The 21738-nt window shown below is 36.7% G+C and overlaps 1 protein-coding gene across 1 annotated transcript in view; it reads left to right on the top strand.

Moving 5' to 3' along the window:
* ADGB (androglobin) overlaps positions 1-21738 on the top strand; it is a gene marked incomplete at both ends in the record, with an annotated part of 120730 nt that overhangs the window by 21071 nt on the left and 77921 nt on the right. Inside the window, 6 exons of the mRNA XM_081997158.1 lie at positions 1726-1797; positions 3256-3444; positions 10670-10809; positions 12051-12137; positions 14942-15153; positions 16321-16449. Coding sequence (XP_081853284.1) covers positions 1726-1797; positions 3256-3444; positions 10670-10809; positions 12051-12137; positions 14942-15153; positions 16321-16449 — 829 coding nt within the window. The remainder of the gene's footprint in view (positions 1-1725; positions 1798-3255; positions 3445-10669; positions 10810-12050; positions 12138-14941; positions 15154-16320; positions 16450-21738) is intronic.

Genomic DNA, 21738 nt, shown 5'->3' with positions numbered 1-21738 from the left:
TATCTATACTAATCTTTTTTTTGATAATTAGCTCTAATAATAGTGTTTTAACTGATACTCTACGGAGTCTGAGTGCTTTCTTACCAGGATCACCATGGACCAGCACCTTCTGCTGCAAAACATCATGGTAGTGTATCCTCCCAAGTCTGCTCAGCTTTTTGATGCCACATTCATTTAGAAGACACCTGGACAGAGAGATGCCTTCCTCTTTCTTTTTTTGTGTTCTTCTTTTCTCCCTTAAAAATCAGTGTCATGGCAAAAAAAAGTTCTGTTTGTTCCAGCTAAGGCTTCCCTTGAGCTGGTATCTGAAGTAAATATCTATTCTGAAACCATGAATTAGCATTACCAGAAATATAGTACTTTCACTTCAAATCCTGTATTTCTCCAGTCTGTATACAGAACGTGTCCACATCTTACTTGTCTGGAAGGTAACCATAACATTTTAAAATTATGCAAAACACTTATTCTGTTTATTTTTAAAATTAATTGCAAAGAAAATAAAGAGCTTACCATTTCAAAGGTTAGTGTTACCAATGCTGTTGCTAATCTAAGTTTTAAAGTGTTTTTGCTTCAGATGAAATGCTGAAATTTTAAAACACTTTGACCACTCTTCCAACTTTTTCAGGCTTGTCAGTTTTCCATTAGTCAGCTTGTCAGTTCCATTTTTTATTAACTAGACACTAAACAGGTCCAAGTTTAATTTTTAATGGAGCAAGGAGAGGGGGAGGTCAGGGGAGTAATTGCTAAGAGCAAAAGATTGGATGAGAAACCGCTGCCAAAATGCATGAATTGAGTAGAGGTATCTGAAAGATGAGGGCAACAGAGCTGGCAGCCCAGAAAGCTATGGAAACATGTATCTGTATTAAAAATAGCTTTTAAAATCTATCTTTAGAGCACTATGAAGAAAGCATCTGTTTTCTTTAAGACCTGGTTAAAACTTCGGTGCTTGTTTTGGTTAATGTATTTTGGATCAAGAAGCTAGGATTATTAGAAATTTTATAAGTTGTTAAAAACTAGTGTAAATGTGAAGTTATGAAAAGGCTGTTAAGAAGATACATATTGTTACCTAATCTATTAGGCTTGTTTACACTTTCTTTTTATAATTACTATTTAGAAGCCTATTTGCAGTAAGCAAAGAATCAAGCAATGATCACCTGTAAGTGATGAGCAGCACAGATAACTTAGTTCAATGAACTACAATCCTAGTATGTCATTTCTAAACTGCTTACAAAAAGAAAATGGACTCTATAAACAGGTAATAGTTATCAAAACTATGTAATACAGTCAAAGGTTTGATAAAGTCAATGTTCATACTGACAGTACCACTAACTGACCATGAAGAAACAAATCCCTTTGAATCTTGGTGGGGTGCCAAGGAAATTTCAAAGTATGAGACAGTGTTATGATCATGATTTAAATGCAGAGCTGCAAATATTATGAATAAATTGAGAGAATGTCTATGTACTTATGTAATGATTTCATTTGATACTCTTTAAGTATCCTAGTAAAAATAATGATTTCTTTAAAAATTCTGAACATCTAGATTTTAAGACACTTTTATTAAGAAATACCAACGCAGCTACAACATTTGCAAACGGATGGCCTTCAGTTTGCAAACGTCTAACAAATGTTTGCCAAATGTCTTAACATTTGTAAACATAAGTATTAATTTAATTTTTTTCCAGATAATTCATCTGTGGACTTAACTAATTTGTTTTTTCCTAGATTCTTGTGGTTGTCAAAAATGAAACCTCATTTGATCTTTTTTCAGCAAATGAGCATATATTTTGTAGTGAGGTAGGTAGAAATACATTAATGTCCGTTTTAAAAATTATTTTCTTTAATTCTTTTTAACTCTTCTTAACTTTTTGGATTTCACTCCAAATTTCTACCATGAAGAAATAAGTTGTGAAAAATTTAAGTGCAAAAAGAATGATGGCAATAAAATGGCAAGAAGTAGTCTAGATTAGTAATCTAAATTAGTGTTTACCTCTTTTAGATTTTGAGAAATTAAATCAATTATGGTAAGAGATTTTCCAACCATGTATTTTTTACAAAAAAATATACAATCTGGTCTTTTAGACTAGATATCAGGAAAAATTTCTTTAGTGAGAGAGTGGCCAAACATTGGAACAGGCTGCCCAGGGAGGTGGTGGAGTCACCATCACTGGTGTGGACATGGCACTTCAGGACGTGGTTTAGTGGGCATGGGTTAATGGTTGGACTTGATGATCTTGAAGGTCTTTTCCAACCTTAATGATGCTGTGATTCTGTAATAGTCCCTAAAGATAAGAGAAAATAAAAGCTGTATTAGAAAGGATTTATATTTTTCATTCAAGCTTTCATGAAGTCATATTCCTAGTGTGCCTGGATGTATTTGCAAATCTCTGTCACCCAGCCAGTCTTTTCCTTCTTTCCAGAGTTGCATAAATGTTCATTGAATTTCTACAGATCAGGGGAAAATATAAAGCAGGTAGAACCAAGGCATCTGAGTGCTTACTGAATATAATACTACTTCATAATTTCTATTTCATTTAGTGCTTTGATGCAAATTCAAAATTCAGCACCAAAGAAAATGTATGGGAGAAGTACCAGAAAACAAATTATATGGATTTTGCTGTCCACAGAACCAGTAATTAATTTAAGAACAAGTTTCCTGTAGTAAAATCTTATTCTCGTTCTTGTTTATATAAATCACTGTAACAGTCTGGTAATATTTGTGAAACTATAGCACACTTCAGAAATCTGCATGTTAGAAAAACACATGCACTAAAGCATGATTAGTTAAAGCTTCTATTTGAAATTTAAAAAATTATTAAATACTTTTAAATAATTTGGAATTTTTTTTTACTGAGTACAAATAAGAAGTATTAAAGCCAACACTGATTTTTAGCAGCTATATCTATTAATAAGCAATTAAACAAGTGACAGTTCACAAGTCCTATAACGTAATTTGTTTTGAAATCATATGTCCTTATTTTTCTTCAGTAAATGATGAACAACATAATTCATGTTGTGCCTTTACTTAGTTTCATGAAGTTCTGTATTATTATAGATAGATCTTATGGTGATTCTAAGAAAAGTTGTACTAGTGAAAATAATTTTTGCATTAAACCATAGCTATACTTTTATGTCACTTCTTCATTTAAAACAGGATCTTTTTTTATTCTTTGATCGTTATGATGAAAGTTGACTTTATTTTTCTAAAAGATGTAAGGTGAAAAATTTGTTTTTTCTATTTTTCTCTGTTTTCAGCTGATGAGATGGATTATAAGTGAAATTTATGCAGTTTGGAGGATATATAATGACAAGGCCTTAACTAATGGAACATCCACACTTGTTTGGAAACCATGGGAACACATTTATGCCTTATGTAAAGCTACCAGGGGACACATGCCGCTGTACAATAGCTATGGAAAATATATAGTGAAACTTTATTGGATGGTGAGTACTTCCCTCCAACAATATATAAATAATATGCACCTAGCATGGCAAACTGTAATGGTTAGGGTAAGTATTTATTTTTGTTGGAGAACGATGGATTTGTAGGAGTGGAAGTGTTAACAAATTGCTGATGCATGTTAATAAAAATGCCTTTTACGGTTCATGTGATTTTTGTACAACTTAAAACTTGATAAAGCAGAGTTGTTACTTGAAAAAACAATATTATTTTCTCATATATTATGTACAATTTTGTTGATTGCTAGGAGATTTTTTTCCTCTGGGCACTGCAACAAGATACTATGTTTGAGTTCATTTGTTTATTACATTGTAGAAAGGGGATCCAACAACGGCAGTTGCTAATATTGCATATTTTAAAACTATCTATTGAAATAACTTTTCTGATACCTGTGATTTTTTGTGTGTATGTCAAACAGCAGTTTTCAATGTCATTCCTTAGCTCAAAGCACAATTTTAATACATTTGACAAAAAATAATTGGTTCATTCTCTATCGTATAGTGAGTGGTTAAAATAATGATTATTTAAGAAAGTATTAATTTTCACCATTTGTAGTTTCTTTGAGCTCCATGTGATACTCTGCGTGCTACTTTTACAGGGTTTGATTTCTAATCTTATGGTCCAATGTAAACTGTTTTTGATTTGGCACATTTACGGAAATTTTCTTTCTTTTGTTTCTTTGATATACCTTTTTGGTTTGTGAAAGTACTTCTTGTTGATGTTTTTGGGTTTTTTTTACTCTGTGTCTCAAAATGTTATGACGATCCTAAGCATCATATGTGTGTGCTACCTGAATGGAAATTCCTTTCATCACTTGAATTCTCAGTGTTGGTTGGATTTTACTAAATGAAAAGGTATGTTTCATTTCATTTTTGCTAGGGAGAAAAATACGAAGACTGATTGTGAGGTTTGCATTGCACTATAAACTGTATGATTTAAATTCTCACTCAGTAACTTTTACCCCATTTTTGTTTCAGTCTTAATTTCATCTGCTGATTTATTTTTGTGTGTGCATGCATTAATTGTTTTGAAATAAAATGCAAAATATTTCTGTTCCTGTGTAGTGAATGATAGAATATGGAGGTTTGATGCAAATGTTTAGTAGAGTCAGACAAGTGGCCCACACCTCTGGTGTATTAGGATTAAGAATTAGGATTAACTCCATTGGCTGGCTTTACAGAGCTAGTTGTATCCCATTGTATTTAAAGGTGATTAAAGACTTCCAGTGTGAGAACCATTTACTGAAGATCTACTGGTGAAACCAAAACATCTCATGGAGTTTCTAAAGATAACAGACAATAGCTTCTTAATGCATTTTGCAGTCAACAGGGGACACTTAATTTAATATTGAACCTCTTACTAATAAACAAAGAAATAACTGACCTAAAAGTTAGAAGTTGTCTATGTTGTTAGGGTTATTCTGGTTACATATCAGTAGATCCAGATAAGCTATGGACATACTCGGAGTGCCTGCTTGAGATACCTGCTTTAGGCACCACCACACCAACTGTCTCCAGCAGCAAAATTTAAGTAGAATTTAAACAGATGAATTTAGGTGGTGAAGTGGTCTGTTATGGTCAATGGGCATAGGTGTGTTTTTTTTCCAAGGGTGATTAAGTTGTCTCATACTCAGTGAGGAGCTGTCAGTTAGTCACACAAACATTCAGAGTTTCTGAGAATTTTCCTGGAGGTCAAGCAGCTGACTTAGGGCTTTGTATTAGGTACATCTGTCTATGCAGATACTAAGCACTAGATTATTCTATGAGAATGCATGGAAAGTTATAGAGAGCTCATATCTTTTATCAGATGGCTGCCACCTCTCCTTTTGCATAAAATGTGATGGTTAGAGCACTTATTAGGAAGTGCAAGAACAGAATATTCTTCCCTTCTCAGCTGTTAAGGAATAAAACTCCCAGTTTCTGCAGGGGAAGTTCCATGACTACAGCTTTGACTGCTCTGCAAAAATGTATGTCATGAGATCAAAAACCAAAGGATGAGACCTGGATTCTTTTCCAATGTTTCAGCATCATTTAGACTTTAGACTCTCATGTGTTTAACTTGGGTCTCTTCCAGCTTGATAGAGGTAACAAAGGCATTGCATATAGTTAGTTACAAATGGAAAAGAAAAGAAACCTAGTGGAGAACTTCTTAGTGAAATACAAAAAGATCCAACAGCTAGAATTTGACATTAGATAAATTCAGTCCAAAATATGGCATAATTAATTAGAAGAAAAGACAATTAAGTATTAAAAGAATTTTTGAGGGAAATGGTATGTTCAGTATTACTTCATATCCTTAAAATGTGATTAAGAAATTAAAAAAAAAATTGTGCTCATTTTGCTTTCTGAGAGAATATGTTATTAATATATACATGGACAAAAACCTCATACAGTAAAAAGGAATCACCAAAGACTAAAGGAGAATCAGGAAAGAACAACCTGGAGGGTTTTTTTTTTTTAACCCATGGTAAAAAAATTAAAAAATAGAGGTCTCTTGAGAAGATGTTCTCAGCCAATAAGATGCAGTCAAAAGAAAGAGCAACAATGAGTATAACAATGAAACTCTTAAATTTGGGGAGAAAGGTTTTGTGAGGGCTGTGTTTGTGAAAAGCACCGATGTGGTTAATGGAAGAATTCGGAAGTCGGAATGTAATAGTGCAGGTCAGAATCTCAAGGATAACACTCTCATGCATAACGATATCCACCCAAGAGTACTGAGAGAGCTGGCGGAGGAGCTTGCCCAGCCACTCTCCATCATTTATCAGCAGTCCTGGTTAACAGCAGAGGTCCCAGATGACTGGAGGCTTGCCAATGTGACACCCATCTACAAGAAAGGCTGGAAGGAGGATCCTGGGAACTACAGGCCTAGCAGCCTGGCCTTCATACCAGGGAAGATCATGGAGTGGTTGGTCTTGAGAGTGCTCACAGGGCGTGTGCGGGACAACCAAGGGATCAGGCTCAGCCAGCATGGGTTCATGAAAGGCAGGTCCTGCTTGACCAACCTGATCTCCTTCTATGACCAGGTGACCCGCCTAGTAGCTGAGGGAAAGGCTGTGGACGTTGTCTACCTGGACTTTAGTAAAGCCTCTGACAGCGTCTCCCACAGCATTCTCCTGGAGAAACTGGCGGCTCGTGGCTTAGACAGGTTTACTCTTTGCTGGGTAAAGAACTGGCTGGATGGTCGAGCCCAGAGAGTTGTGGTGAATGGCGTTAAATCTGGCTGGCGGCTGGTCACAAGTGGTGTTCCCCAGGGCTCGGTTCTGGGGCCGGTCTTGTTCGATATCTTTACTGATGATCTGGATGAGGGGATTGAGTGCTCCCTCAGTAAGTTTGCAGATGACACCAAGTTGTGTGGGAGTGTTGATCTGCTGGAGGGTAGGAGGGCTCTGGAGAGGGATCTGGACAGGCTGGATCGATGGGCAGAGGCCAACTGTATGAGGTTTAATAAGGCCAAGTGCCAGGTCCTGCACTTTGGCCACAACAACCCCATGCAACGCTACAGGCTTGGGGAAGAGCGGCTGGAGAGCTGCCCGGCGGAAAAGGACCTGGGGGTGCTGGTTGACAGCTGGCTGAACATGAGCCGGCAGTGTGCCCAGGTGGCCAAGGCGGCCAACAGCGTCCTGGCCTGTATCAGAACTAGTGTGGCCAGCAGGAATAGGGAAGTGATTGTGCCCCCGTACTCGGCACTGGTGAGGCCGCAGCTTGCATCCTGTGTTCAGTGTTGGGCCCCTACACTACAAGAAGGACATGGAGGTGCTGGAGCATGTCCAGAGAAGGGCAACGAAGCTGGTGAGGGGTCTGGAGCACAAGTCTTATGAGGAGCGGCTGAGGGAACTGGGCTTGTTCAGCCTGGAGAAGAGGAGGCTGAGGGGAGACCTTATCGCTCTCTACAGCTACCTGAAAGGGGGTTGTGGCGAGGTGGGTGTTGGTCTCTTCTCCCAAGTAACTAATGATAAGACAAGAGGAAATGTCCTCAAATTGCACCAAGGGAGGTTTAGATTGGATATTGAGAAAAATTTCTTTAAGGAGAGAGTGTTCAAGCATTGGAACAGGCTGCCCAGGGAGGTGGTGGAGTCACCATCTCTGGAAGTGTTCAAAAAACGTATAGATGTGGCACTTCAGGACATGGTTTACGGGGCATGGTGGCACTGGATTAGTGGTTGGACTTGATGATCTTGAAGGTCCTTTCCAACCTTGGTCATTCTGTGATTCTGTGATAGGAGACAGAAAAATACATCAGAGGAGAGGAAGAGAATATATGTATAATTTGGTGAAGAGTGAAGAGATTTTTTTTTTCCTAATGGTCCTTATGGCAAGTCTCCAGTTTACCATTATTTGAGATAATTAGTATTTCCCTACAAAAGGAGAGGGCACAAACTACCCATCTCACAATGTTTTTAGAATTTCAAAGTAAAGGAACTTCCATGACATCTGCAGCAGATGATGGTTCTGGAGAGGATCAGAAGCAGGTCAGTGCCTCAGATGGATAAGCTGGCCATGTTTCGTGTTGGACGTGTGGAGAGCTGCTCGCAGTTGCATGCAGCACGTCACTTAGAAACATCCCAGCGCAGAGTTCTTTAAGAAATCTTGACAGTTACAAATACAAAGTAATTACTTGAACACTTCCATGACCCTTAGAAAATTGCTTCTATTATATTTCTGTGCTGGAAACCATTACTCTCCTGGTTATGGTTTAAAAACTTCCTGTGAATAGAAGTAAGGAGGGATTTCTTTTACTTCTCCATCACCCTCTTAAATTGTTTATAAATCTGTCCATCTTTTGGAATGAATATAAATGCAAACAAAGCTGTGGAGACTTTTGAATGGCCGCACCTATGCAAATTGCAGCTTGATATGTGTCCCTTGAGAGGGAATAAAACCCTGAGCATATTAATTTTGTTTTTAAATATTACTATACCATGTATTTGTATTACAAAAAACTTACAGTTCTAATACAGTATAGATGAAATATGGTATTTTAAAAGGAAGTTTCATGCTGTTTGCTATTGATAAATGTCAGCTAGCCAGCCCTGAGGAAGAAATAGGCAAGCAGTTAAAATTGGAAGAATCTCATAACTTTCCTGTAAGGGGGAGCACTTAGCTGATTTACATGCCCATGCTCTCCTCATCCCTTAGTACTGCCTGCACGTACAGAATGACTTATATTCGTATAAGGAGTAAGAGTTGCATGAGTTTGAGAAGGCAGAAATGATGTTGCCCAGGTTCCTCAGCAGAGGACATTATTCTGTGTGTGAATTTAATGCTGCAGAGGTTGTGTATTCATGTGATAAAAGACTGCATTTTAAAGCATCTGTAAGAGTTATCAGGTTGCTTTAGTTTCTTTGTAACTTTTGTTTTGGGCCTTTGGGTTTATTTAGTTTCTCTTCCTCTGGTTGCACAGCTGTATTTCACAGAAAGAAAAACAGGAGGAAAAAAAAGAGGGTCAAATGGTGGAAGATTAAAGAAAATGCAAATGAGAAAAGTCAAATATCAGTAGAGATAGAGGAGAAACATTTCACGGGAGAAAATGGAAAATTAAATGAAAAGGGAAAGAAAGCGCAGTGGAAGTATAATGAACTAGTTTCAGTAAAATGCTGTATTGAGTCCTGAGGGGATTGTCCACCAGATCAAACCTGTGGATAATAGTTTTTCAAATAATTGGCACAATATTCTTTCAGTTACCCCGCATCCTACTTTAGCTTTGCATTCCTGAGGTTTATTGAATTTATTTTTTGATTTCCACTTTTTCTTACCTATAGATTTCTTTTCCATCCATAAACCTTCTGCTGCACGTATTTTTCTCTCTTTGTTTTGGTGTCTTATCTCCTTAAACCAGCATAATTGTTTTTAGAGTTAATAGTGAAATGCTATAAAAAGGCTATCACTGATGCAAAATAATTACGATATGGATTCTATTATTTATTAACAGGCGAGCAATTGGTGAGGAGGAGAAAAAAATTTTTAATGGTACTACATATGCAGAAAATGCTATTGCCTTTTAAGAATTACATGCACAGAACTATTACTCTGAATTAAAAAATGTCCTGAGCTATAGAAAACCAAATATCTCCGCAATCTTTTCCTTTACTTTTCAACTTGTACTGTTCTCTCTATGAACATTCAGCAGTTGCTGAATGAGGAGAAGAATATGTGATCGTTTCACTTACTAGGTCTTTTTCAAACTTGGGAAATGTTAAAAATTTAGTTTTGGCTGTCAGGAAATAGTTTTTATTCTAAAAAATATTAGCCTCTTTTATGCTTTTTGGGTATCTTTGCCATATGGCCTAAATTTATTTTCTTCTGAAACCTATAGAACTCATGTAGAGTTAATTGACAGGCATTTCAGCTTGAAGCCACAGTCTAATTACAAGCAGAGAGCAGTAATTTTGCCCTCTCTGATTGCATACGGTGAACATTTCAGTGATTTGGTCATTCCTTGTCATTTTGTGGGTGACTCGACAGAAGTACTTGCTGTTGCCCCACTAATTCCTTAGCCTCTCTATTATATCTTAATCACTAGGACAGAGACTTTTTTTTGGAGAATGGTAGGCAAGATTATTTTGTGGGATACTAGCTCAATTTACTAATCAAATATCTGGTATTGGAGACATCCATATCTTGTCTTACCTATTTATTTCTTATTCTGGAAATACGGATATTTGTTACATTCAGTCATTTTGTGTGTTTCCTATAGTGTCTTATAAGATACAGTCTTAATGATTTCCAGGACACGAACCACTGCAGCCAACATCCCCAGGTAGTTCTTGGGCAGCAAGGGGGACTGCTTATACCACAAGTATTTTTCAGACTAAGACCTTAAAGAGGCATTTGCAAAACTGATATCTTAGTTGAGCCTTTTTTTAATCATTACTGTTTCTCAGGTATCTGTCATGGCAGCTGAAGAAACAGCAATGAATGCATGCTCGTGATGGACTACACATATCAGAGGAAATACATTTGGAAATAGCTGCAATTAGATTACTATCTGAAATAAATAAGTCAGAGCAGTAATAAAATGCTACAAATACTGTTTCCATGTTTCTCAGATATTATATGAGAACTTATTTTAAAGCCATCTGTAATGTAAATCAAATTACAGTAGAATTGGGTTCTTGGGAAGGCGTTAAAAGTTCTCTTACATACATGTTCTGTTTCCAGCCCACAAACTCAGTGTTTTCTTTCTTCTTTCCTCCCCCTCCCTCTATCATAGGGGTGCTGGAGAAAGATCATTGTGGATGACACTATGCCTTTCAGTGAAGAGGATAATTTGTTACTACCAGCTACAACCTGTCAAACTGAACTTTGGCCAATGTTGCTGTCCAAAGCTATCATTAAGCTGGCAAATACTAGGTATGTTTAGTGAGCTCACTTTCAGTTTGTTTTGTGAAGTCACATGGAGTTTGCAAACAGTTGGTTTAGTATACATGGGAAATATATTTTGCTAAAAATTTTATCATGACAAATATACACTTTCCCGAAAGCTGACGCTGTAAATCCATAAAAGCAAGGTCACCTGTAGGTACAGAAAGTGCAGTGTTTCCTTCTTAGATGTGTTTGTAAATTTATGCACAGGAATCTTGGCAAAGAAACTGGGGTACTCTTCCTGTTAGCTTTATCTGTTTGCCATTATTCCTAAAAAGCTTCACATGTGGTTTTCTGCCAAATGGAAATGTCCAGGAAGTGTTAATGAAATCTTAATTGTCAGCCTTAACCAGTACTGAAAATAGAGTATTGTAGCTTACAATACTGTTGTGGGCTGTACGGTGATCCACTTCCCTAAAACTGAGTCGGAAAGTCGAAGGTGGCCTATGGTGCAGTTGACAATTATGGCCACAGGTTCCTATAAGATGAGCAATGAGCACCAAGTGTTTAAATGACTAAGCCTCAGAAAAAAATTCAAAACACTGATCTGGGTAGCCAAGCTTCCCTGTTCTGGTCATATCAAGTTATGTTTGTCAGGAGAGTGATCTAAAGTACTTGCCAATTGGGAAACTCTGTTTGTAGGAATGTGTTTGAAATATGGCGTTTCTCCAGAGCACAATCGTGACTCATGGCCAAGTGCTGGCCTCTTTAGCCTTGGTCGTCTCAGGATCTACACATGGAAATCTCTCCAGAGAGTAGGAGACTGTATCAGTTTGAAACAGTGGAATGTGCTACCCTGGAAACACAGCCAACTTGTGCATAATAACTTGGGAGTTAGAGCAGCTGCTCAGGAAGTTGAAGTTCTAGATTCATATCCCTCTTCTAGCACAAGGGATTTCAAACCCAAATCTCCAACTCTGCAAAAAGAGGCTTTACTGTGTGCAAATATACATAGTATGCTTGCTAACAATGTTGAAACTATGCCATGGTACCAGAACGAACACTAAAATAATGGGCCTGATGCATAAGCCATAAAAGCAAATTTGACTTTTTAGGCTAGTAGTCAGCAGTGGATTGGAAAACTCCTAAAATTGCAAATAACAACTTGTTTTTCAGCAAGCCATTCTGTTTGTGTATAGTCTTGCTCCTACAGAAAGCAATGTAGACTACAGAGTTTACTTGAGTTGAATATATTATAATTGTATATAATGTCTGTTTTTGTCTTATAGTATACATGAAACTGGAAAAAGAGAGCTGGAGGAATTTACAGTTCTACATACACTGACTGGATGGATACCAGAAGTTATTCCTCTCCAGTAAGTTCTTCTATTGAATAATTTACATATTAGTTGTTTAACATTTAATTCTATAAGACATTACAGAAAATAAAGCTGATCCCTAAAAGTCCTTCAGCATCAAATTTAGGAAGTGTACATTTTCTACTGCCGGTATTTGAGAAATGTGCCTTCAAGGAATGCAATTATGTTTATTAGGTTTTTCTTTGTAGGTCATACAGTTGCTTGTAAAGCTATTTAACATGTTAAGCTGATGCCCATTCTTTATAAAATTAATTTATTTTTAATTAATATTAAACACTGTGGTGAAAACAGGGTTAGAGAAATCTGTGTCATCTAGTATACAAATACAAAATATCTGCAAGTAATAATAATAACTTTATACCTGAATGTACTATAGAAAATATACCTCATGAATTTGGAAGTAATCAACTTCAGCTAATATGGTGTTTTCACCTTTTAATTTGAAACCGCTGGTATACTTTTATTTCCAACAAAATAGAGTATTTCTAACCTAAAGTAACATTTTTTTCTTGTTTTATAGAATCTCATAGAATCATAGAATCTTTGGGTTGGAAGGGACCTTTTAAGGTCATCTAGTCCAACCCCCCTGCAATGAGCAGGGACAGCTTCAACTAGATCAGGATGCTCAGAGCCCCGCCCAACCTGACCCTGAGTGTTTCCAGGGATGGGGCATCTACCACCTCTCTGGGCAACTTGTGCTTGTGTTTCGCCACCCTCACTGTGAAACATTTCTTCCTTAGATCTACTCGAAATCTACCCTCTTGTACTTTAAAAGCATTACCCCTTATTCTATCTCTACAGGCCCTGGTGAAAAGTCTCTCCCCATTTTTCTCATAAGCCCCCTTTAAGTACTGGCAGGCTGCAATAAGGTCCCCGGGGCCTTCTCTTCTCCAGGCTGAACAACCCCAACTCTCAGCCTGTCCTCACAGGGGAGGTTTTCCACCCCTCTGATCACTTTGGTGGCCCTCCTCTGGACTCACTCCAACAGGTCCATGTCTTTCCTGTGCTGAGGGCTCCAGAGCTGGGTGCAGGACTCCAGGTGGGGAATGTGTGTTTCCTCTGTGTTTAAGTCCATTTTGTGATTTTAAAGGAGAGACATTCTATTTTTCCAGTTTGACATTCTTTTTACTGAATGAATGACGGGGATACAGGCTCTAAATATCTGGACTTTTTAAAAAATTACACCTTTTTGCCTTTTGATTTATACATTTGTGCTGGTTTTGGCTGGGATAGAGTTAATTTTCTTCATAGTAGCTAGTAGGGGGCTATGTTTTGGATTTGTGATGAAAACAGTGTTGATAATTCAGGGATGTTTTAGATACTGCTGAGCAGTGCTTACACAGGGTCAAGGCCTTTTCTGCTTCTCGCCCCACTCCACCAGTGAGTAGGCTGGGGGTGCACAAGAAGCTGGGAGGGGACACAGCTGGGACAGCTGCCCCCAGCTGACCAAAGGGATATTCCATACCATATGACATCATGCTCAGCATATAAAGCTGGGGGAGGAAGAAAGGGGGGAACATTCAGGGCAATGGTGTTTGTCTTCCCAAATAAATGTTGTGTGATGCAGCTCTGCTTTCCTGGAGATGGCTGAACACCTGCCTGCTGATGGAAAGTAGCAAATGAATTCCTTGTTTTGCTTTGCTTGCACATGCAGCTTTTGCTTTTTTTTTTTCCCCCCCCTTTTCTTTTTGAGATAAATTGCCTTTATCTCAACCCACCAGTTTTTTCACTTTTACCATTCTGATTCTCTCCCCCATCCCACGTGGGGGGAGTGTGTGAGCAGCTGTGTGGTGCTTAGTTGCTGGCTGGGGTTAAACCACGACAGCATTCTAATGAATACATAGATAACAAATAGTTTTGGTTTATATGTAGTTTATTTAGGTATAATTGTTTATTTATAACTATTTCAGTATTAAATAAGTTCAGTCAAGGGCTATTTTAGCCCTTATTTCAGCAATTTTTATGTCCCAAGCTATGCTTGCAACTTAGGATTTTGATATATTTGTGTCTTACAGTCAAGTGTATGTAGCCTATATATGGCCTTAAAAATCTAAGTAACCTAAATTTTGCTTCTTTATGTAGTTAGTTTTACAATTGCAACAGCAAAAATAGTATTAATGAATCTGGCACTTATATTCTGGAATAAGAAAATGTGAATACCGCAGGGTCTTTTCAATCCTAGTATAAAATAGCTATAGCTTATTGTACAACCAATTATTTCATTATTTTTTTGTTAAAAAAGGTTGCATGCAGTTAGCTTGCATGGAACTTATTCATGGCCCTGAATGATTCATTCAGTTTTATATTATTTCTGGAATCACTAAGTTTCTGTGGAGAAACTGCCTGTCAGTTGCAACTGTCATGTCATGTAAGAAAGCTACTGTAGCTGGTGGAATCAGTGGAAGAGGCATGGACCTATTGGTGCTGAAACAGTTAGGAAAACCTAATCTGGAAGTACCTTTGATAAGGTTTTTAATGTACAGAGCCAAAATCAAGTTGTTATATGGGGTAATTGCAAAGTGGCCTGCAAATTTCCCTGCTCCCACTTTTATCTACTAAAAACCTTTAGAAAGGATACTTTCTTTACGTGCTTTGCTAACCACCGTCTCTTTCTTTATGGATCTGTCCATAACCTGTCTCAACAAATTGGCTGATACACAAAATCAGGCAAGCGTGTTTTATTTACTAAAATAACCCAGTAACTTTTCTACAGTTGTAGTAGAGTGTTGCCTAAATGAAAATCACACTTTCTTATTGCAAATATCATTATCATTGACATATAAATGTGTTTGTTTTTAAAGGCCTGGATACTTGGACAAAGTCTGGAGCTTCTTGAAAGAGACTGTGCCAGAATTCAAGTTGCCAAATAACAAAACTCCAGAACTTGATATTCCAGAGTCAGCTACAAAGCCTAAGGAGACCAAAGTCTCAGAGTTAAAAAATGGAGTTTCATCTGTGAATAAGCAGTCAGATAAACCTGAGAAAGGAGAGAAAACTGATAAAATTGGCAAAGGTCTGTAATTTTAGGTAGCGTTATCTTTGTAGGCCAAGCATAAATGAAGCTAACATAACCTCTGGCTTCGTATTTCTAAGTCCTTATGCTGCCACATGCAGCTCTGTGGGTTTGTTGTTGTTTCACTGAACATGTTGCAATGGTGTAAATTCAAAAAAGTTTTGTTTTAACTGTAGATCTCATTAGAAGCAGTGCTAGTCTCTTATTTTCTGAAAACAGCTTCATTTCATGGCAGAGATTTGTTCATCTCTGTGTCACAGCCATTTCTCTAAAGACTGGTTCCTTGCAGAGGGATAACAGTCAGAGAGGTTACAGTTTCCCCAAAGGCAACTCTACTCTCGCGATTAATAAATGATACATTTCATAATGGGTGTTACAGAGTGTGATTACCTGCAGAGTGTTCTAACAAGTACGTTCTAATGTCTACCTGCATTTTTATTCATAGCAACTTTTCTGTTTATGCTACTAGGTATAGGTATTAATCTTCTTCAAGAGCTGCTAATCCTATCTACATTTAAATGAAAAAGCTTAGGTTTAGAAACTTACTTGTTCCAGTATATTATTCTTCAATGTTTATATTTGAGACTGGATTTTCTTAGTTGCTGTTTTTAGCTTGAAGACGTGGATGCAATTTCACGATACTTCTTATGTCTTTGGAAGGTACAAATCATACACTAAAATTTCAGTTTCTTCATAGATTTTCAAAAAAAATCCCTGCCTTCCCCACTTTGAATCCCAAATACTTCATCTTTCTTCTTCCATGTCCATTGGGAACTTATGCCTCATCTGTGTTAGATTATTTTGGAAATTACTGATGCATAGGAGCAGGGACATGAAAGAAATAATTGAAACAGTGCCAGGAATTCAGGAATTGCAAACATTATAGTAGGGGTATGACAATTGAGCACTAACTGGAAGGTGGGATGGAAGTCTTCCTGGCCCCTTCTCAGTAAATCTGTGTTTACATCTTAAGATTTTTTTTTTTTTTATTCTTTTTTAAACTGAATGGCATTAGTTCTTTATTATATCTCAATTCTTCTGACTTTGTGGTTGATTATTTTTTTAAATTTATCTAAAATGTCATTACCATTTACACAGTGTGAGACTTTATGACCGAAAGTTTGTATCTTAAAAAGAAAAATATTTAAACTTTATTTTTTGTCATACAAAAAGTAGAACAGAGAGAAATTGGAAAGAAGAAAAGCAGAGAAGGAGAGAAAGAAAAAAACAAGTTTGCAGTTCAGCCTTCACAAATGTTGGCAGAAGCCCAGCATTCTCTTCAGGCCTTCACTGAAAGTAAGTCCTGTTTTTTGAAGCCAAAAATACAAACAGGAGATATATGTAAAGCAAAGGGCTTTGCTTTTATGTGTTTTTGAATTTAATTGTGGGGAGGTTAAATATATTAATTTGTTTAAAATTTGCAGTTCTTTACAGGTTGCATTACTGACTGAAGTCATTCTAACCTATTAAAATCCTGTAACTTATATTAAGAACAGTATTGCAGTAATTTCTGTTTGATGTCAAAATGTAAAGTAAAGCTATGCAGAATATTTGGAAGTTGCTGGCCAGTCATGTAGGATCAAGCCTTGTTCTAGTGGTAAACTGTCTTTCTCTTTTCTAAAAAAAAAGTTTCCTCTCTAATTCAATATCTACTTTATTCTGTAAATTCCAATTGGAAAAAGCAGGAATGCTTCTTTGTTGAAGGGCAGGGACCCAGAAATATTCATTAGCACTCACTCCATTATTTAATTGTTTAATAAATTTGTTACTTTATCCTGGAAATACATTTTGATGAATTTATTTTTTCTATTGATACATTCATGATAGCTTAAAAATTAAATAAATTCTTGCTTTGTGCCTTTGAATTTATTTAAAAAAAAAACAAGATACAGTTTAAACAAACCACAAGTAAATACTAATTGTTGAACTAATCAGTCATAAGAAATGTCATGTATAGGAAGTCTTCATAAAATGTTAAGGTACATACAGATTGGCTCTTGTCATTGCTTGTATTTGTGTACATGTAGCATTTCCATATGACTAGCAGAAGGAAACATATTTATTAACTGGAATATTATCTAGTCGCAGATCAACAGGTAAGAATAGGTAGAGCATCGTTCTTTGGGGAAATAACTACAAAGTAAAAATGTATAATGAGAATGAAATTCAGTGTGTAAAATGGATTCTCGCTTCTTGATTTAAAACCTGATTAAAGTTGGTAGTTTAAATAATTTTAATTCGTATCAAACCAATATTGCTGTTTGACATCAGCAAATCTATTCATTTGAATTCCTACCTTAGATACTAAAGGAGTTAAACAGCAGTAAATTAAAACGTATTGCAGGAACATAGTTTGCTTTAGTGGTAGTAATTGTGGAATAGGAAATGAGGCATTCACATGAATGTAAGGAATGTGCCCAGTACTCAAGCACATTGTGGGGAAAAGAAAGCAAAGGAGAAGCATCAGGATCCAACTGATGAATTCTAGAAATTGTGTGAAATGAAGGAGCATTAAAAATCATCAGGCAATGTTTCTGTATGAAGAACCACATGACATTTTGATTTTTGTTCTGCCATTTAAAGCATAGTTTATGCTGTTTTCTTAAAGACAGTTAGTGGCCTGTGAAGAGGTTCTTTAAAAAGATTATTAGTTCAGGGCTCATATACAATGGTCAGAGAACTTGTAGCCTAGGTCTAAACCAGAAGAGTTTTGAAAAAGAGTAAGAGGTAGATATCTGACTAATAAACTTGATAAGAATTTTAATAGAAGTAAATGTGGGCATTGTAAAGTCAGAGGGTGTAAGATGTGGAACAAATTTAAGATCATTAGACTGAAAAAAAAAAAAGAGAACAGTGATTTGAAATAATACTGAATTAAAATACATTTTTGTTGTGAGATTGTAGCCACAAGAGAATAAGCTTGCAGGCTTTATGAAACAGGTGGTCTGCAGAGAGTGACCTGGGACAGTAGAACTATTTTTGTGCCTAAAAGTAATATTTGAAACTAGGGCTAGGTTCAAAGTCAGACTCCAGAGGCAGTAGTTGTAAAAAGTTTCTGAATTGTTCTTGGGAATTTTGTAATAGTGACTTTACTTAATGCTACAGCTTTTTTTTTTTTTTTTAATTAATGTAAGTGGCTTAAAAAGTATTTCCTTTCTACCACCATAAAAGTGCTTATTTCCCTACTGCAAGTTTTCACTCCACCTATTGAGTGTGAGGACTTTAGGGGAATTTTCTTCTAATAAACATGAATTATTTTTAAAGAAGTATTTAACAGCTCTTGATATAATTTGTATTTTACTTCTAAAATGACAAAACCTTTTGTATTCATTATCTTGTATATTCATTACCTCATTTAGTTTTCATACACATTGACGTATTAGTTACTTTGAAGTATTTGGAAACTTCTCTTACAGGCTTTTAATGTTGTGTGGGTTATAATGTTGTGGTGGGTTGATGCTGTCTGGCAGCAAAACCCGCCCCCCCCAGCTGCTTGCTCACTCCGCACCAGTAGGATGAGGGAGAGAATCAGAAGGACTGAACCTCTTGCCCGCTCCCAACGTACTCGCTGGGGCAGCAGGGTGAGAAACAAGGATTTGATGCTCTGTGAGCTCTGCTCAGCAGTAGCTGACACATTGGTGTGTTACCAACACTGTTTTGGTCACGAATCTAAAACAGCACTGCATGGGCTGCTCTGAAGAAAGTTAGCTCCATCCCAGACAGATGAATTCGTATTATACAAATGTATAAATACAGTTCTGAAGCACTTGCGTGCTCAGACCAATGCCTGCTGCACGCTCCAGATACAGTATGAGTTGCAGGATCCCTGAAGCATTGAATCTGTTCCTGTATTCATCCTATTGTGTGGACCCAGCAGAATAACAAACCCTTCACCTGATCATCCAGGGCTCTTCCTGAGAGCAAGCAGCTCTTTGGTCCCGTGGCTTATCAGCCAGCCAGTCCTTGGGAAGCTTTTGTAGACGATTCGTATGTTCCTACCGGCCTCTTTTAGCACACAATCTGCACTTTTCCACTCATCAGTCTTTTCTTCTAGTAGCTATTTTTCTTTTCATACCTAGGGAGTCCATTCATTCCATAAAGTCTTCATGATGATATAAGCTACTTAGATACCTTGTTCCTATAAAGAGACGTTGCTCCACTTTCCATTTATGGTTCTAGACTAATGATTTTCCTAATAATTTCTGAACTGATGGAAAGGTAGTGCTATTCCACTGAAGAGGGCACTGTCCAGGAGTAAGGGAGTTTGTTCTACAAACTGGCCATTTATTTTTGCCGTGTCTCATTGTGCCTTGATACCAGTTTTGTAATTAGAGATAATAATATTTTCTATGTCACTTTCTGTCACAGAAGTGTTCGGAGATTATTATTATGTTTAAAAATTTCTGAAGTTATACAAGTAGATCTGTAATGTTAATCATCATAGTCAATGAGATACATAACACATAACTGTAAAGTTATTTTCATTTTCCTTCTGCATATTCAAAAGATTTTTCACTTATAAGTAGGGACAGGGACTGGAGCCTAATATTTTGTTCTGGATTTTCAAATGCACATTAACATTCTGCAATATTTATGTCAATTCCAAGAAGCACATAGGTCACTTTTTCTGAAGACTAAAAAAATACCCTCCAATAGATGGGACATGGTGTAGTGGTGGACTTGGCCATGCTAGGTTAATGGTTGGACTTGATAATCTTAAATGTTTTTTCCAACCTAAATGATTCTAAGATTCTGTAATACACAAAGTTAGTCCATGCCTAACACAACAGCAGAGGTTAACATATAAGCTGCACACCTGATAAGAAGGATATTGACAGGCAACCGAAGTGTTTTGGAATGTTAAAACTCAGCATCAGCTCTTATTTGGCAAATAAATATTTAAGAGAAACATGAAGATACAGTGAGAAAATTCTTTGCAAGTCTTCAAAACCTATGATTTTTTTAAAAATAAAAGCAGTTAAGAGCTATTAAACCCAATATTTTTCATTCCTGGCCTTTCTTTTTAAGTGGCTGGATGTATATATTACAGGGATCAATTCAAATTATACTTGCCCTTCTCCAGGGACTCAAACATTCATTCAGGTTGTGTATTACTCAGTGTCTGTAAATGAATTTGCAAAGCTGCAGATGTGAAACGTAAGCAGCTACAAGGATTCAAAAATCTTTAACAAAGCACTGCAGAATTCTTAAATCCACACTGATGGATATAAATAATAGGCTTTGCTGAATCTAACTGTTTTGTTGTAGCATATCTTATAACATTTTTCATCTAATAATACAATTTTATCGAGCCTATTGGTTTTAACTAGTTTCCCCAGATGCTGAATTCATGCTAATCAACAGTACACTTGGTGGCAAATAATTTGCATACATCCTCATTTTTTGTACAGTGAAAAAGGATCAAATTATATATTATTTTTCAAAGGTACTGGCATCATGTACAAAATCTTTCTAGTATTGTAATAGTATTATTAAAGTGAATGTGGTGTGCCTGGTTAATCATTTGCATGCTCTGATAATTTGTTCATTACTATTTATTGTCTGCCCTGCAGACATTTTATTTCACAACCCATTTGGACATCTGTGACAGCTTTACATTCCACCTGGTATTTGATTAAATACTTTTATTTGAGAAATACTTCTCACAAGCAATGAGATAGGTGTGCCTTGGGGCACGTACTGTTCTGTAATGCGTAGTACATCGTAGCTACTATTGCTGTATTTGTAACAGATCAGATGTGTCAGCAGGGACTGAGATCAAACCTATAATTATAGCCTTGCTTTTGAATACTGTGAAACCCACAGTGAACACAAGAGCTGTGGTTAACATGGGAATCACAGGCATGCAGTGAGAAATATTAAGAATCCACCAGAAAGTAACTCTGACCTACCATCAGCTTATGTTTGAGTAATTGAATTTCTGGAAGAATATTTAAGATGCAGCAATATCTTACTGCTTTAAGAAAAAAAACATTGCATACCATCTAAATAAATGGATTTTAAGGCTGATAAATTGTATTTTCCAGCCACTTGCCTATTTTTCCTTTTCCTTTTCCTTTTTTCTTTGTAGGTAGACAGCATTGTTTTATTCCATTTCACAGAAAATACCTATTCTTAGAGCAACTTCTAGTTAAATACTTACTACACATAGGAAGCAATTATCCTGTGTTTGGGGTGGAGCTGAAGGGAACAAAGACAAAATATTCTGCTGAAAAACAGATGTCACAACCTGTGTACTGAAATTCTATCTTCACATGCTTTCTTAAATGGCTAAGGAAAATAGAGAGAAATAGATATCCTTCTTTTTGAGCTGACTTTTAGGTCAAACCACAGACCTATACTTATGTTTTTTAGACTCTTAATTTCCCTTCAGCATGAGTGAACTGGCTGTCAGCCAGACAGCCTGGGTTTCTCTTCATCATTCAGGAATTAATGACGGCTTCTGTCAGATACACAGGTATGAGGCAATTGCATGGTTGCTTAGTGCAACAGATTTCTAGGGGTAACAAAGTGAACATGCCCCTGCTTTTATGCCTTGCCTATGGCAGAATTACAAGAAAACAG

The sequence above is a fragment of the Phaethon aethereus genome (assembly GCF_964289735.1).
Source record: "Phaethon aethereus genome assembly, chromosome: 3".
In the NCBI taxonomy this organism is placed as follows: domain Eukaryota; kingdom Metazoa; phylum Chordata; class Aves; order Phaethontiformes; family Phaethontidae; genus Phaethon; species Phaethon aethereus.
Note: the sequence above shows the minus strand (reverse complement) of the source record. Positions and strands in the feature narration are given on the sequence as shown.